Source organism: Heterodontus francisci, chromosome 13, assembly GCF_036365525.1.
Source record: "Heterodontus francisci isolate sHetFra1 chromosome 13, sHetFra1.hap1, whole genome shotgun sequence".
In the NCBI taxonomy this organism is placed as follows: Eukaryota; Metazoa; Chordata; class Chondrichthyes; order Heterodontiformes; family Heterodontidae; genus Heterodontus; species Heterodontus francisci.
Genome location: NC_090383.1, coordinates 115,643,264 through 115,660,237, shown reverse-complemented (window position 1 = coordinate 115,660,237; position 16,974 = coordinate 115,643,264). Strand labels below are relative to the sequence as shown.

The 16,974-nt window shown below is 46.3% G+C and overlaps 2 protein-coding genes across 3 annotated transcripts in view; both read left to right on the top strand.

Moving 5' to 3' along the window:
* Positions 1–1,116: 1,116 nt before the first annotated feature.
* cited2 (Cbp/p300-interacting transactivator, with Glu/Asp-rich carboxy-terminal domain, 2) lies at positions 1,117–3,386 on the top strand. 2 transcript variants are annotated; one of them, XM_068045540.1, is made up of 2 exons: positions 1,117–1,353; positions 1,504–3,386. In XM_068045540.1, exon 2 carries the CDS (start codon positions 1,537–1,539, stop codon positions 2,296–2,298), a length of 762 nt encoding a protein of 253 aa, XP_067901641.1. In that variant the 5' UTR covers positions 1,117–1,353; positions 1,504–1,536; the 3' UTR covers positions 2,299–3,386. The 2 variants fall into 2 exon arrangements, with proteins under 2 accessions (XP_067901641.1, XP_067901640.1); XM_068045539.1 differs by having other exon boundaries at positions 1,118–1,353; positions 1,527–3,386.
* A 93-nt stretch (positions 3,387–3,479) lies between these two features.
* Positions 3,480–16,974, top strand: part of txlnba (taxilin beta a) — a 78,882-nt gene continuing 65,387 nt past the window's right edge. The window contains exon 1 of the mRNA XM_068045541.1: positions 3,480–4,772. The gene's annotated coding sequence lies outside the window, so the exon portion shown is untranslated. The remainder of the gene's footprint in view (positions 4,773–16,974) is intronic.

Here is a 16,974-nt window from a genome sequence, read left to right as displayed (position 1 = left end):
ACTAATAGAGGGACGAGGAAGGTTGAGGGGGGAAACAGTTCAGTGATGTGCCCTGATTCTGTTTATTATCCAGTAAACCACACCCCCCCTCCACCCCCGTTGGAAAGTGCAGGTGTGTGCATGTCGGGTGAGAAATGGGAATGGGTTAGGGGAGGAGTGGGGGTACGGTTGACAGTGATGCCATTCACAGTCGAATATCATCCCAGCACTCACCATCTAGCTTTACACCTGGAAAATGGGTTTGGGAGATAAGTATTCATAGTGTCAACTCTGACTCTGTTAGCTGCCTGTTGAGTCAGAGGGTTGTGGTCCAAATCCCAGAGGCTTGAGCACAAAATCTAGAGTGATCCTCCCAGTGCAGTACTGAGGGAGTGCTGTGTTGTCAGTGGTGCCACCTTTTGGCTGAGACATTAAACTGAGACCCCATCTGCCCTCTCAGGTGGGCGTAAAAGATCCCATGCTCTTTTTCAAAGAAGCGCAGGGGAAATATCCCCAGTGTCCTGGTCAATATTTATTGTTCAACCAATATTACTAAAAAATGCAGATTATCTGGTCATTATCACATTGCTGTTTGTGGGAGCTTGCTGTGCACAAATTGTCTGCCATGTTTCCTACATTACATCACTTCAAAAGCACGTCATCAGCTGTAGTGCGCTTTGGGATGTCCAATGGTCATGAAAGGCGCTATATAAATGCAAGTCTTTCTTATTTTAGAACTATAAACCAACAAGAATTTATGGAAAGAGGGGGAAGATTGGAGGGAGGAGGAGGGAGAATGGTTAATCTTTAAGGACAACGCTCATATAGACATAGATTTAAATAAAATATGTAGACAGTTAGCTGAGCATTTAAAAAATATATACTAAATTTGTGGCTACGTTACAGATTGATGCTACAAATGATGCATTATATATGTAATTAATCTACCATTATATTCTATGTATTAAACATTCTTTTTCATTTCCCTATTTTGCAACTAGTTTTAAAGTGAAGTTCTGTCGCCTGATATTATGTTTGACTTCCGTTCCTGCTCCTGATCCACATTCCAGAGGGATTCCGTGCCGGGTGATGAGTCCAGCTCTAGGAGCCCTATATTAAGAGTGGCCGAGGCAGCCGACTGAACATCTTTTGTTGCTTAATCCTTTCGAGTTTGTGGCGCCTCAGCGCTTTAGCTCAGTAGCCGAAGCAGGAACACAGAGGCTGAGGATACTTGCTGACTGTCTGCACATAAACAGTGCAAAGGGAGACAGAGAAAAGCAGAATCATTATTATTTGCTCAGATCAGTGAATTGAGAGCAGAAGAGGGGGGGGGGGGGGAGAGAGAGAAAAAGTATTTTTTGTTGCAAAAAAAGGGTAAGTTGCGAATTGCATTCCTGTTTTCAAATGGACGGGATAAAGTTGCAAATGGGACAATGCAGGCAATGAGTTGGGGCGGGCGGGTGGTGTTGCATTTTGTGTTCAGTTTGCATGCTTTAATACTGAGTTTGCGTTTTAATTCATTAGTGCATTTTGTGTTCTGCATTAAGTTGGAGCGCGATGGCTGAGCGCATGATGATGAGCCACGGGCGATTCCCCGAAGGAGCCAACGGGCTACACGTTCGCCGGATGGGTTTGAGCCCTTATCCCCAGCACCAGCACGCCTATAGCGGCTTGATGGGCGAGCACCCGGCTGCCACCTCCTTGTTGCATTACCCGGGACCCAGCAACGTGAACTCCAGCGGCGGGATGAGGCATGCAATGGTCCCTGGCAGTGTGAGCAGGCAAGCTCCTGTTGGGCATCTGAGCAACATGCCCCCCAACATCAGGTACACATCTGGGCAGCAGCATCAACATCAGCAGCAGCAGCAGCAGCATCAGCAGCATCACTCTCATCCTCCCCATCCCCAGTACATGGGACCACCAGTCACTGGGAGCAGCCCTGCTGCCCAGCTTGCAGCCAGCATGCATTTGCAAAAGCTGACCAACCAGTACTACGGCCACCAGCAGCATTACAGCATGACAGAGCTGCATGGTACCAGCACATTGAGCCACCAACAACAGCAGCAGCAGCAGCAGCAATACAGGGAAATAAAGCATCACAGTCCTTCCGTGCCACCGAGTCACCATATGTCTGCAGCAATACTGCCCCCCAATGTTATAGACACAGACTTCATCGACGAAGAGGTCCTGATGTCCTTGGTCATTGAGCTGGGTTTGGATCGTATCAAAGAACTGCCTGAACTGTGGCTGGGACAGAATGAGTTTGACTTTATGACGGACTTTGTTTGTAAACAGCAGCCTAGCCGAGTGAGCTGTTGAGAGAGCATGAAAAGGATTTTTTTTTTAAAAAAAGCAAAAAAAAAAAACCCCAGACTTCCAGCTATTGATCTCGGAGAATTATTCTTTGCAACACGAGAGAAAAGAAATCCGTTTTTGTTTTTAAATAGCCATTCATCAGCTGTGTGTTGGTGGTGACTTTTTCTTCAATTCTGTTTGATAACCCGTTCACTGCACATGTAACCATTCTACATGTAACTTTTCTTTTTGATGTCGTTAATGGTCTGTTATATATTCCTTTTTTAATTTAAAACAAAAAAGGCTTAAACCAATAGTTTGAAAAGACGGGTTGCGCCCTCCCCTGAAAATTTGATCTCCCAAATCGGGGTTTTTGTGAAGCAGTCTTTTAAAGAAAAATGTGTGGGTTACCTTTTTTTTAAATTGCTATGAATGAGGGGGGTTGTAAGGAGAGAGGGGATGAGGAAAATATAGTTTTTCCTAGAAAGCTTTGTGGAGACAGTTAAGAAAAATGTTTTCATAATTTATTCTTCTGTTCTGGGTTCCCTGTACTTGTACAAAAACAGCCTTTTTTAATAGAAGAAATTTGTGATTTGTGGTATGACAATGTATGTACCAGTTTGATTCATTCTTTTTAAAAAAAAATTACTGTTAAGAAGCCTGTTTTAAAAAAAAAAACAAGTACTGTAACTTAAAACCAGTGACAATAGTCTTTCACACAAAAGACTTAACATTCCTCTAGGCCTGACTAGATTTTCTTGACTGCACCTCCTCCCCCTTCTGTCTCGTGAATGTTTGGACAGTGCAGGCTGGAATGTGCACACGTGTGTTTGTGTATACGTGACAAAAACATTTCTCAAAAGGTGGTTCAGTTTTTTTTTTAAACACTTAATTTGCTGTTTACTTGCCACTACAATGCAGATTTATAGTTTACATGATATTCTGTATTGAAGCCATTTTTTGGGGGGGGGGGCAGGGAGAGAAAAAACATGGACAGTATTTTTTTACAAACTTAAATATTGCTGCAGAAATGTGTGTGTTTTCTTAATTTATTATTCTATGCTTCATTTATTTTGAGAAGGTTATAATAAAGACCCCGGAGATTACAGTAACTGTAAATGGTCCAGTCCTTTGTCAGAATTCTGTTTCAGTGCTGCTAACAACATCGCTTTGAGTAGACTGGTGTTATGCATTTAGTTATTGAGTAACTTCTTATAGTTGTGGGGGAGGGGCAATAGTTGCTCTGGGAGGGATACTCAAAAACAAGAGAATTGAATAGTGCTTGTACAGCAAAATCAGGATTATAAACCAGGCATGTCAACTGAACCATTTTCTGGTTTTTTTTAAAGCGTATTTTTAATCGGTTAACTTGAACAATAGGGAGGTGAGAAGCACATTAACAGTGTGTTGTGTCCCCAGTTTCAGTTCTGCCAGCTAGCTGCTGTTGCAGAGTGAAGTCTCTGTTGCAAAGGCACAGTTTGCTGCCACTTCTTCATCCCTTGAGATGGCCATTCTTCTGAATGGCTTTAGGGTGAAATCTCTCCACGTGGCCTTATTAACCTGCTCGTGGTGGGGGAGACTGCTGACTGGTAGTAGGACAATCTGCCAAACAGGAAGAGACTTGTAATCCCTTTTTGTTTGCCTGTGTGGTTGTTACTACCTCTGTTTTGTGTGTGTTCATGTCTCTTTCTGGCTCTGTCTGTATGTCTCTTTACCTATCGGTGATCGGTGTGTGTGTGGGTCCTCTGTTTATCTGTGTCTGCCTCTTCAAATATCTGCTTGTGTGTTCTCAGACTGTCTCTTTCTTTGTATGCTAATTGTTTTTTTTTTGTAATTTCTATCAAACCATCTGTGTTTCTCTATAGAGGTGTGTTGTTGCCTTCATTATCTGCCTTTGTGTGTGTGTGTGTCTTCGCTGAAGTGTGTCTCCTTGTGTGTCTGTGTCTCCTACCTCTCTTTCATTCTCTGTCTGTCTCTCCTGTTCTCATTCGCTATCTTGTTCAGTGAATTGCGTTACGACTGAAGCAGTTCTGTATGGCATGTAGTTTTAAAAGTTGTGTAAACAGTACACCCAGTCGCTGTTCCAACTGAGCTGCTGAGAGCAAGGGTGGCAGGATGAGAATTTTGGTTTTGATGTTTCAGTCCAACTTCTCCCACTGTTTTGTGACTTCTGAAGTGTGGAGTTGCTTTTTGTAGGTTGAGTTAGGACAGTTGATGTAGCCTGCGTAAAGCAGACATCCCTGCTATATAAAAGGGAAGTTTGTGATACTAACTAGGAGGGTTTTTTTGTTTAAATGGAAAGTCTTTTGATCGCTGAATTTTGTATTCTCTTCAAATTCTGATGTTAAATGGGCCTCAAATTCTCCCTTATACTCGTGCTAGGTGAAAGGAAGATTCCTCCCAGAAATGTGGGTGTCTCTTCCCTCCTGTGGATTTGTGATGTTGAAACATTGTCGATGGGCTTTCAAGTGTAGAAACAGCCTGATTAGGACACTGAGGTAGGTGGGCTTACTTAAGACATGCCCAGGATAATGAATGGGCTGCTGCTTTAAAGCCAGCGACTGCACCAAACACTGAACAGAAAATGGCATTTCAGGCTGTCGGTGCGGTGCTCAAATCAATTATCAATACCATCTAGTTCTTGGAAATGTGTGATCTTTTTCCCTTCTTGCTCTTCCCTTGGAGAATCGAAGTAGTGGAAAAACTCCCAATCTGCCACAGAAACCCTCCTGTGACCGTAACCACCATTTCACCAGTCGAGAGGGTGGTTAGACCAATATTGGGTGGAGAGTTTTATTGATTTTTACAACCCATATGATGAAGGGGTGGGCAGTGCTGCCCAGACCAGTCCGACTCCAGTATCCTGCTGAATATTAATCCAGAGCTTCACCCACAAAGTGGGCTTTCAACTCTGCACCTTCTGACTTGCTGGTGAGAATGGCAATCGTTGAGCCAAAGGTCTGACTCCTGTCCTCAAATGTCCCAGCCTCTCTAAATGTTTACAAGTGCAGCTCCGCTGGACGCTGTTCTATTTTTTTGGAGGGCTTGTGTTTTTTTTCAGAACTTTTCCTCAGCCTCTAGCCCCTGGCCTACTGATAGCACAAAATGAACTGAGATACAATTGCGCCATCTGGCCAAAAGTGCTGATACTGCTGTAGGTTACACACCCACCCGCCTTTGCATGCAGGGAGAGAGAGGGCTGGCTGCTTTAAATATGTGTGTTGTGTGTATGTTGCTAGGGTGTAATGGTGCCTAGCCCAGTTGACACTGCAAACAGCGTCTGCAAAGCTGGAGTCTTCGTGCCATTGAATCCTGGGCAAGTGTTGCAGCCACATCGCACCAGCTTTTTAGATAGAGCTGTTAAAATGCCACCCTGTTTATTGAAGTGGTGGTAACTAGGAGCACATTAATAAGAACATGAATGGGTGAGGCGGGATTCTGTTAATTTTAAACCACGAGTTCAATAGATCAACCTGTGGAAAACAGGCACACAGGTAACTGGCTTAACTGGAGCTGGAAATTAGAACTATAACAGGCAGCAGGTCTGATAATCCACTTTATACTCAATGGCTAAAGCAAAACTGGCCCATATCCCCCACCCCCATTGTCTTTTGGTTTGTTTTACCAATTGTTGGACTATGGTGAGGGGAGGGGTCTGAATCTGATCACAATCTCTTGGCCCTTCAACAATAACAACTTGTATTCATATAGCATATTTAACCTAACAAAATGTCCATGTTGCTTCACAGGAGCGTTAAAATTGACACTGAGCAACATGAGATATTAGGACAGTGACAAAAAGTGTGACGAAAGAGGTAGGTTTTAAGGAGCATCTTAAAGGAGGAGAGAGAGACGGAGAGATTCAGGGAGGGAATTCCAGAGCTTAGGACCCAGACAGCTGAAGACACGGCCGCCAGTGGTGGAGCGATGGAAATCGACAAAAGGCCAGAATTGGAGGAGTGCAGAGATCTCGGAGGGTTGGGAGGGGTGTGCTGGGTTACAGAGTTAGGGGTTTCAGCACATGTTCTGAGGTGAACACAATGCGAACCACATCACAGGATGTGGGGCCACATTTGTGCCTTCGGGAAACTCTTATGGCTGATTTTTGGGATGGGTGGTGCACTGTAACCAGTCATACCCTAATCCTCCACTGTTTTATTACATAGTATGAATCATTGTTTGGAATACTGTAACTAAGAGTTTTGGGACAAGTCTACCTCCCCTAAGAGGTGCCCCTCAATATTTGCAGAACACCAACTCTCCTCGGAGACCAGTGTGGTTAGACCCTGCAATCAGTCAGTCACGTCCTCCCGGGCAGTAGTGATCACCTCCTCCGGGGCAGTAGTGATCACCTCCTCCGGGGCAGTAGTGATCACCTCCTCCGGGGCAGTAGTGATCACCTCCGGGGCAGTAGTGATCACCTCCTCCCGGGCAGTAGTGATCACCTCCTCCCGGGCAGTAGTGATCACCTCCTCCCGGGTAGTAGTGATCACCTCCTTCCAGACAGTAGTGATCACCTCCTCCCGGGTAGTTGTGATCACCTCCTCCCGGGTAGTTGTGATCACCTCCTCCCGGGCAGTAGTGATCACCTCCTCCCGGGCAGTAGTGATCACCTCCTTCCAGACAGTAGTGATCACCTCCTCCCGGGTAATAGTGATCACCTCCTCCCGAGTAGTAGTGATCACCTCCTCCCGAGTAGTAGTGATCACCTCCTCCCGAGTAGTAGTGATCACCTCCTCCCGGGCAGTAGTGATCGCCTCCTCCCGGGCAGTAGTGATCACCTCCTTCCAGACAGTAGTGGTCATCTCCTCCCGGGCAGTAGTGATCACCTCCTCCTGGGCAGTAGTGATCACCTCCTTCCAGACAGTAGTGGTCATCTCCTCCCGGGCAGTAGTGATCGCCTCCTCCCGGGCAGTAGTGATCACCTCCTCCCGGGTAGTTGTGATCACCTCCTCCCGGGCAGTACATTTCACATCCTCCCAGGCAGTAGTGATCACCTCCTCCGGGACAGTAGTGATCACCTCCTCCGGGGCAGTAGTGATCACCTCCTCCCGGGCAGTAGTGATCGCCTCCTCCGGGGCAGTAGTGATCACCTCCTCCCGGTAGTTGTGATCACCTCCTCCGGGGCAGTAGCGATCACCTCCTCCCAGGCAGTAGCGATCACCTCCTCCCGGGCTGTAGTGATCACTTCATCCCGGGTAGTTGTGATCACCTCCTCCTGGGTAGTTGTGATCGCCTCTTCCCAGGCAGTAGTGATCACCTCCTCCCGGGCAGTAGTGATCACCTCCTCCCGGGCAGTAGTGATCACCTCCTCCCGGGCAGTAGTGATCACCTCCTCCTGGGCTGTAGTGATCACCTCCTCCGGGGCAGTAATGATCGCTTCCTCCCGGGCAGTCGTGATTGCCTGCTCTCGGGCAGTAGTGATCACCTCCTCCTGGGCAGTAAATTTCACCTCCTCCAGGGCAGTAGTGATCACCTCCTCCCGGACAGTAGTGATCACCTCCTCCCGGGCAATAGTGATCACCTCCTCCCGGGCAGTAAATTTCACATCCTCCAGGGCAGTAGTGATCACCTCCTCCCGGGCAGTAGTGATCACCTCGGCCGGGGCAGTAAATTTCACCTCCACCCGGGCAGTAGTGATCATCTCCTCCCGGGTAGTTGTGATCACCTCGACCGGGGCAGTAAATTTCACCTCCACCCGGGCAGTAGTGATCACCTCCTCCTGGGCAGTAAATTTCACCTCCTCCGGGGCAGTAGCGATTGCCTTTTCTCTATTTGATTGGGCAGATGGCAGAGGGCGGAAAACCACACTGAAGGAATCATTTGGAGGAATTGGCCCAATTGTGGCAGGCAATGGAGGCAAAGGCTGGGAAAGTGGCCATCCAAGCAAATGTTTTAGCGGGTCTGTGGAGTGAGCAGCGGGGAGGGGAGCGGGAGTGGGAGTGTAAGTGGAGCAGGGAGCCCAGTCGGTGTCGGGTGGCCCACCAGCATCTCCAGGGGATGGGCGGCCACAGCAGTGAGTGCTCATCCCCAGGAGGGAACAGTGATCCTGACCACTCCCCCACAACACGCACACACACACACACACACCCCTCTCACCGGGGGTGGGTGGGGGAGGGTAGGGGGGAGCTGCTAGTAGCAGGAGTGGGGAGGGAGGAGAGGAGGGCTAGAGAGTAGGGAGGACGACAGCCAGGGCCTCTCCTGAGAGCAAAGGACTGGGGGTGGGGAAAACTTGAGGTGAGCTGGGGCGAGTACTGGGGTCCTATCGGAGGATGAGGAAGTCTAGGGAAGGGGTGGAGGCTGGGGGTGTAGGGTTTGGTTAGGTGAATGTAGAAGAGAGGGTACTGCAGAGGGGAGGGAATTGCAGGGGGGATGTAAATAACCTCTGTCACCACGACTGCATATGCACCTGTGTATGACCATGCACAGACTAATAGGCTAATGTCTCCCAGCAGAACCTGGCGTCCAGTTGTTGTGGAACCCCCTCGCCATTGGACCAAGGCCCCGTTCTGCCGAGACAATTGGTAGCTGGCGTGCGGCGAATGCCCCACGTTAAAAAAAGCACGCACAGGTATCTGCCCACTTGCCAAAATGAAGCTTGGAAGGTCGGAACCCTCATGGGCAATCCCCACAGAAACAGGCCAGAGCACACAATCTACCCCTCATGTGGCAGAATCTGCAGATTGCACATTGGACTTCTGAGCCATCTCAGAACCCATCAAACCAGAGTGGAAACAAGTCCCCCTCAATCCCGAGGGACTGCCTAAGGAGAAGGAGTATTTGATTAAATTTTAAACCTGATCTTTATGTGATTTTTTTTTTGTTAATGATGTAGATCAAATAACCAGATTTCACAAATATGTTCACTGCCAAGATAAAGTTACCATTTGGCCTGGCAGCCTACTGTCTATTATATAAAACTATATGTAACGACTCTCTCTCCCCTTTTTGTACACATAACATAATGTCCTCGGTGGAACAGAATGTCACTAATGTGACTGGGATTCGACCCACTCCTGTTATTAGAGCAGGTCACTGACAATGGAGAGTTGGCTGAGTGATCTTAAATTCGCAATCCTGATTCTGATCAGATCGCACTCCGCTGCCTGCTGTATAAACTATGCCCTTCTGTTTACAAAGAAAAATGAAAAGTCTCTCCCAATTTCTTTCTTATCTGAGGAGGTTGAATGTAGACTGGAAATGCTTTCCTGTACTTTCCCCACTCACATTCCCCCCCCCCCCCCCACACCACCCCCCCCCTCCCCCCCCCCACACCACTAAGTGACCTTTATTCAAGTGTGAGCAGGCTGTTTGACCATGAGTGTCATCACAGCTAAGCCCTAATCCTGTCCGCACAGATACGCTTCCCAGCAAAGCATTACTGGACAGCAATAAGGGCAGGTGTGCGATCAGATGTTTCCCTCCAGAGTGGAGGGAATGTGACCAATTTTGTCCCCTCAACTTGACTTCTAATTTGACCCCGAGATGAGCTACCACTGACGTACCCGTGCCATCACTCAGACCGCCTAGTTCCACCTCCATAACATTGCCTGGCTCTGCCCCAGCTAATTGTATTCTGTATTGTAATAAAGGATATAGAGGCACTGGGGAGGGTGTAGAAAAGATTTACAAGGATGATACGAGAAATGCAGGAGGATGTACCTATCAGGAGAGCATGAACAGACTGGGTCTCCTCTCTTGAAAAGAGAAGGCCGAGGGGTGACCTAATAGAGCTCATTAAACTTAAGAAAGGTTTTGATAGGGTAGACACACAGAATGTTTCCATTGTGAGTCAGAGCAAAACTAGAAACCATCATTATAAGATAGTCACCAAGAAATCCAATAGAGAATTCAGAAACTTCTTTACCCAGAAAGTGTGAAAATGTAGAGTTTGCTACCACAGGGAGAAGAAGTTGAAATGAATAGTACAGATGCATTTAAGAGGAAGCTGGATAAACACATGAGGGAGATGGGAATAGAGGATTATGCTGATAGAGAGATATGAGGAAAGATGAGAGGAGGCTCGAATGGAGCAGTAACAGTGGCAGGGACTAGCTGGGCTGAATGTCCTGTTTCTGCGCTGTATATCCAGTGGTAATAATAGGGAGGATACATAAGGGAACATGAAAGATGGCCCAGGTACTGGGGGGTTGATTTACGAGGAAAGGTGAAGACACAGATTTGGTTTTCTTTTAGAAGAGGGTTTCTGTGGTGATGTAACTGAAGTTTTGAAGCTGGTGGAGTGGATTGAAAAAGTTGCTCTGGCTTAAATTGTTTATTATGATGAAGGGCTCAGTTCTGAGGGGACACAAGGTAGAAACATTAAGGAGTAAAAGGAGAGGTCAGCTGAAACCTTTCTACTCCATGTGTAATTGTGTAGAATGATCAGAAGGAAATTGCAGCAGACAGTTTTAATGGAGTCAAAAGGTGATCACTTGCATTCCCAGAGATGGAAGGGGCTGAGGGAGATCATTGGAGGGCAGGCTTTTTGAGTATACTGCACCTCTACTGGTCCTAAAAATCCCAGTGTTATAATAATAGTAATAATAATAATAGTTGTGTGTCAATGAAACCAGAAGCTAAACACTGAGGGTCTTTTTGTACTGCTTTTCAATGTGCCTCAAAGGCCCATGTTAGTCATCAGGCTCCTGAAGCTTGGGTTTTATAAGTCAGCTGCAAATCAAATGTAAAAATGGCTGTGACCCTTTAAGACTAGCAATCAAGACAATCTGCTTTTAGTGTGACAGCTGGATCTATTGGGTTCAGCTGTCACCTAACAAAACTCCTCACTGGTCCAGGATCAACCTGAAATGCAAAGATAAACCCACAGCACTTTTCTCTACTGCTACCCGTCTTCTTAAACCCCTCTTGCCTGTCTCCTGAACCCTCACCTCCAACAATAAGTTGCGAGGAGCTCATGGACTTCTTTGTCACTAAAACTGAGGCCACCTGCTCAGCTGTCTCTGCCGCTTCCCTCCCTTCCCCTAGCCGATCAGGCTAAACTTACTCGGAGATTCCCTCTGCCCCACCCCTGAATTCGCATCGTTCTGTAGTTTCACCCCCACCTCCCCTCATGCCCTCTCTGAGCTCATCTTTCCCACAAGACCCACCTTCTGCTCCTTTGACCCTATTCCCACTAAACTGCTGACCACCCAACATCCCTTCCTGGCTCCCATGTTAGCCGATATTGTCAATGGTTCTATCCTTGGGTTCTGTCCCTCTCTCCTGCAAATATGCCATTATCACCCCTCTCAAAAAAACAGCTCTTGACCCCTCTATTCTTGAAAACTACACTCCAGTCTCCAATCTCTCTTTCCTCTCCAAAGTTCTTCAATATGCTGTTGCCTCCCAAATCCATGCCCAGCTTTCCTGCAACTTGATGTTTAAATCCCTCCAATCAGGTTTCTGCCATTGCCACAGTAGCGAAACAGTTCCTATCAAAGTCACAAAAAACATCCTTTGTTATCCTTCTCATCCATCTTGACCTGTCTACAGTCTTTGACACGGTTGACCACACCATCCTCCTTCAATTGCTCCCCACTGTCATCCAGCTGGGTGGGACCTGCACTCACCTGGTTCCATTCTTATCTCTCTAATCATAGCCAGAGAATCACTTGCAATGGCTTCTCTTCCTGCTCCTGCACAGTTACCTCGGGTGTCCCTCAAGGATCTGTCCTTGCTCCCATCCTACTTCTGAATGTTGATGGAGTTAGATTGATCAGGGGTGGGAGGAGGTTCGTGTGGAGCATAAAATCTGAACCCAGTGGGCTGAATGGCCTGCTTCTGTGATGTAAATACCAAGAAATTCCAAGTCTAGCTACCAGCCAAGCAAAGCCTGTTCTCGGGGATCCCAGCAATATACCAGGCACCTTTTCAGATCAACTGAAATCTCCTCATAGTACAGACTGCTACCTTGACTGAATGCTGACTACTGAAGGATCTGCTATGGAGTAAAGGTACAAGCTCACTGGTCCATGTACAAAGCGGAGGAACATGAAATTTTACAACACAGGAACAGGTCATTCAAATCAATAGGTCCATATGTTATTGATTTAAATGACCTGTTCCTGTGTTGTAATTAAGCTAAATATGGGTGTTTAATCTCCCCACGGCCCCTCCTCTGCCCCTCTTCATCTCACTCTATCAACATAACCCTCTACTCCTTTCTCTCTTATGTATTTATCTAGCTTCCCCCTAAATGCATCAATGCTATTCACCTCAACCAGTCCTCGAGATTGCGGGTTCCCACACTCTCACCACTCTCTGGATGAAGAAATTAAGAAGTTGCTCCTGAATTCCTTATTGCATTTATAAGTGGCCATTTTATACTAATGGCCGCTATCAGACCCCTTCGTAATTTTCAAAGATCTCTATCAAGCCACCTCTCTTTTAAAGAGGTGCAGCCTGTTCAGCCTTTCCTGATAGTTGTACTGTTACGACTGGGTGAGAAGGGGTCTAGGGGTTCCCTCTCAGTCTTTGCCTGGTTTAACCATAACAGGGTTTAATTTTAAAACACCGTGTTTTTAGCTCCCCCTCAGTGAATCCTTGTTCACTGCTTTCCAATTTCAAGGCAAAGAAATCAAATCAGACAGGTTTTCTTAGATTTAAACAAGAAAGGTGGAAGTTTATTTACGTTAAACTCAAATTCGGTTAACGACTACGAGTACGCAACACGACCACATTAGCATACATGCACGATAAACACACATCCAGAGACAGAAAAAGTAGAAAGAATAAAGGGGAAAAGTTTGAGGCAACAGCTGGGTGTATTTACAGTCCTTTGAGTTCAATGGGGAATCTTTAGTTGCCGGTAAGTCTTGCTGTTCGTTAGGGCCCAGTGCACACTTTAAAACTTGTTTCGATGTAGGAGTCTTTTGCCTCTTGAGGTTTAAGTGACTTCAGTAGGTCCAGAGGCTTGTGAGAAAGCAAGAGAGAGCCAGCCAGGAGAGAGGCTTTCTTGTTCCAGGTTCTGTTGCAATCTACAGTCTGTCTTCAAACTGTCCTGTGAGTACAATTCAAACTCCAAGTTGGCCAGCAGGTTAGTCATGTGACTAACCCCTTATTTGGGAACAACCTTTCCTGCGGTTTGTGGATTTCAAAGTTCTTGGTGGGGGTGGGGGGTTGTTGTAGTGCTGTCTCTTACACCGACGAGATGTGGATCACCATTGCCCAGAGCAATCTCTGTTAATGGGATCAGCGAGCAATTCTTTTGTCTCTCAAAGTACTATCTGTTAGTATGCAAATATCCTCCAGCCAAATGTCCAGCAACAGTGTAAAATTAATGTTCATATGACGAAATTCATATGCCTCATTCTTGGCAGGTGGGGGTCTTCATGACATGTACCCTCTCAGTTCTGGTATCATTACCAATATTTTTTGCACTTTCTCCAGTGTTGCTCATATCCCCGCAAAAGGGCTCAGACAGACTGATTGTTTCCGCCTTAAATTCTAGTTGCTTTGGCTGGTTTAGGATTGCCCTTCCAGAGTTCTGTTCCAACTACTATTTGGCTCGAATTTTTGGATATGTAGAATGGATGTTAGTTTATTGCTCTAAGCCTGTGACTTGCACTATAATGAAGTTTGGAGGGTGCAGTTAGCTGAAGCCTTAACTCAGAAATAACAATCTTGTCTTTCAAGAGGCGTTGGTGCTGGACGAGCTTATAGTTTCACATTGGCTCAGCGCATGGTACAAACCAGGCAATATATCCACCTTTTAGCAACACTCACTGCGCATTCAATGACCATTTGATTGGGGTAATGGGCCACTGTTACCTAGGTAACTGTGCTGTGGCCTAAGCTTCTGTGCCAGCTCCAATGGGCATGAGTAGGGGGAGAGAGAGTCTTCCTATACCAAGCACCATCCTTGTTCCCAGCTGTTAGGAGATATGCCACGCAAAGGACTTTTCTCCTGTGTGGGAAAAGTCTATGTATGCCCAGTCCTGATGGTGAGGCTGCAATTAGCAGCTCATTGTGGAGAATAATGGGTGTAAGTATGCTACCCAAGACTACACCACTCGACTATGTCAGGACACAGTGAGATGGAAGTAGCAGCACAATCTGCCTCACTTGAAATGGTCTTTGAAACCTACAGCGCCAAACTTGATTGAAAATGTAATGAGCTAACTGTGGCAATTACTTGTTGTTTCATGCACGTCTTGGAAGAAACTCTTTATCATAGCGATTAAATTCCTTTAGTTTGAGCTGTAAAATGGCATTGCTTCCAATTTGTCTAAACCTTTTTTCCTCTCTATTCACACCGGCTTAGGCCAGAGCACAGTTACCTAGGTAACGGTTGTCTATTACCCCAATTAAATGGGCATTGAACGTGCAGTGAGTGTCTTGGCATAACACTGGACTGTGGAGGGGTATTGTAAGTTCAGATCCTATACTCAAGTGACATCCATACTCGTTCTCTCTCTCACACAACCTCTTTGCAGATTTACTGGGTGAAGTTACTGGTTAGTTAAGCAGGAACCCTTATCGCCTTCCTCTCTTCCACATCCCCACCCCGACCCTTCACACCCATTTCCTTCGCCCATGAAATGAGATAAATTTTAATGTCCCCCCCATTCCCTCCACACCACCGCTCCCCCCCTCCACCGACTGGTCAGATCCCCACTGAGAAAACAAACACAACACCAGACATGATCGAACCTACCCACTGGTGAAGAAACCTGATTTATGGGAATTAAATACCAAACAAAGAACGGCTGAGGGAAATAACCTGGGACAATATATAAATACTGTGGCTACAAGAGGCTGGAAATTCTGTGACAAGTAACTCACCTCCTGACTCCCCAAAGCCTGTCCACCATCTACAAGGCACAAGTCAGGAGTGTGATGGAATACTCTCCACTTGCCTGGATGGGTGCAGCTCCAACAACACTCAAGAAGCTCGACACCATCCAGGACAAAGCAGCCCGCTTGATTGGCACCCCATCCACAAACATTTACTCCCTCCACCACCGACGCACAGTGGCAGCAGTGTGTACCATCTACAAGATGCACTGCAGCAATGCACCAAGGCTCCTTAGCACCTTCCAAACCCGTGACCTCTACCAACTAGAAGGACAAGGGCAGCAAATGCATGGGAACACCACCACCTGCAAGTTCCCCTCCAAGTCACACACCATCCTGACTTGGAACTATATCTCCGTTCCTTCACTGTCGCTGGGTCAAAATCCTGGAACTCCCTTCCTAACAGCACTGTGGGTGCTCCTACCCCGAATGGACTGCAGCGGTTCAAGAAGGCAGCTCACCACCCCTTTCTCAAGGGCAATTAGGGATGGGCAACAAATGCTGTCCTAGCCAGCAACACTCACGTCCATGAACAAATTTTAAAAAAAACAGTGCTTCACCCAGCCACTGTGCACGATAGATTAAGACTATCACAAAGTAGTGGCAGAATGCGAAGATTATGTATGTCTTTTGAGACTGGGCAGGAGGGGGGATTGAAATAATGGAACGGAAACTTGGGGAGTCTATAACGGGCAGTCTATCAATGACCACCCATTTAAACACTCACCTTCACCCATCAAAATTGAATTTTACCTCAGTCTGTTTACAAGGGCAGAGGAGCTGATGCCAGGAAACCATGAGAATAAAGTTGAAGCAGTTAATCAGTGTCCTCAACAGTGGCAAGATCAGCTGTGAATTACACCTAGTCACAACAGGGACTTTGGTCTCATCATTATGTAGCAGCAGAGTGAATCAGTAAACTCTTAGTAGGCATCCTCGCATGACTGTCCTGTGACTCGTACCACAGTGATGTGGGCTCTTGATACACTGAGTGGTGTAATATAACTTGTAGTTATGGCAGTGTTAAAACATTACTACACTGTATGGTGCTGGGGGATTTAAAGAAAGAATATAACACCTTTCCCAACCTCAGGATGTTCCAAAGATCTTTACAGCCAACAAAGTACTTTTTGAAGTCCTGTGACTGTTGCAGTGTAGAAAACATGTCAGCCAACAGCAAGCTCCCACAAACAGCAATGTGATAATGAGCAGATCATCTGTCATGATGTTGATTGAAAAATGAGTATCGACCAGGCCTAACTCATAGGATCTCTTCCCTTCGCCTGAGAAGATGGGCCAGGCCTCAGTTAAAGAGTCCTTACAGACAGAGACATTTAACCTATTGTATCCAAAGGATAGCACTCCCACAATACAGCACTGGACTATCACTCTATACATTTAGGCTCACATCCTGGAGTGAGATTTGAACATATAACCTTCTGGGTACAGAATCAAGAGTGCTACCAACTGAGGCACAGCTGATACCTAAGTGCACCTTACTTCTGGGTAAGGTGTGGTTAGGATCTTTCACAGTTATCCTAGGCCATACATCTAAGATCACTGTGCAACAACTCTGTGGAAATCCACGTCACTGCAGCACTGTGAAAATCCTCAGGCCATTAAATTGCATGGAAATTCCAGGCTCCAGGTCATTTATCTTAAAGATTGTTTTGCATCTGTTACAAAATGTGAAACCTGAAGTACAGCAAACACATTCCATGCAATACCTATCGACAACTAATATGTATGGATAGAGTGCCTGGGAATAAGTTACAGGCTGAATTTCTATATACTGTTTTTCACATCTATGGGATGCCCCAAGCAATCAAATTACTTTTGAAGTGTTGTTTTGTAGGCAAACAACAACCAAATTGAGCACAGCAAGGTCACAAAACACGGAAC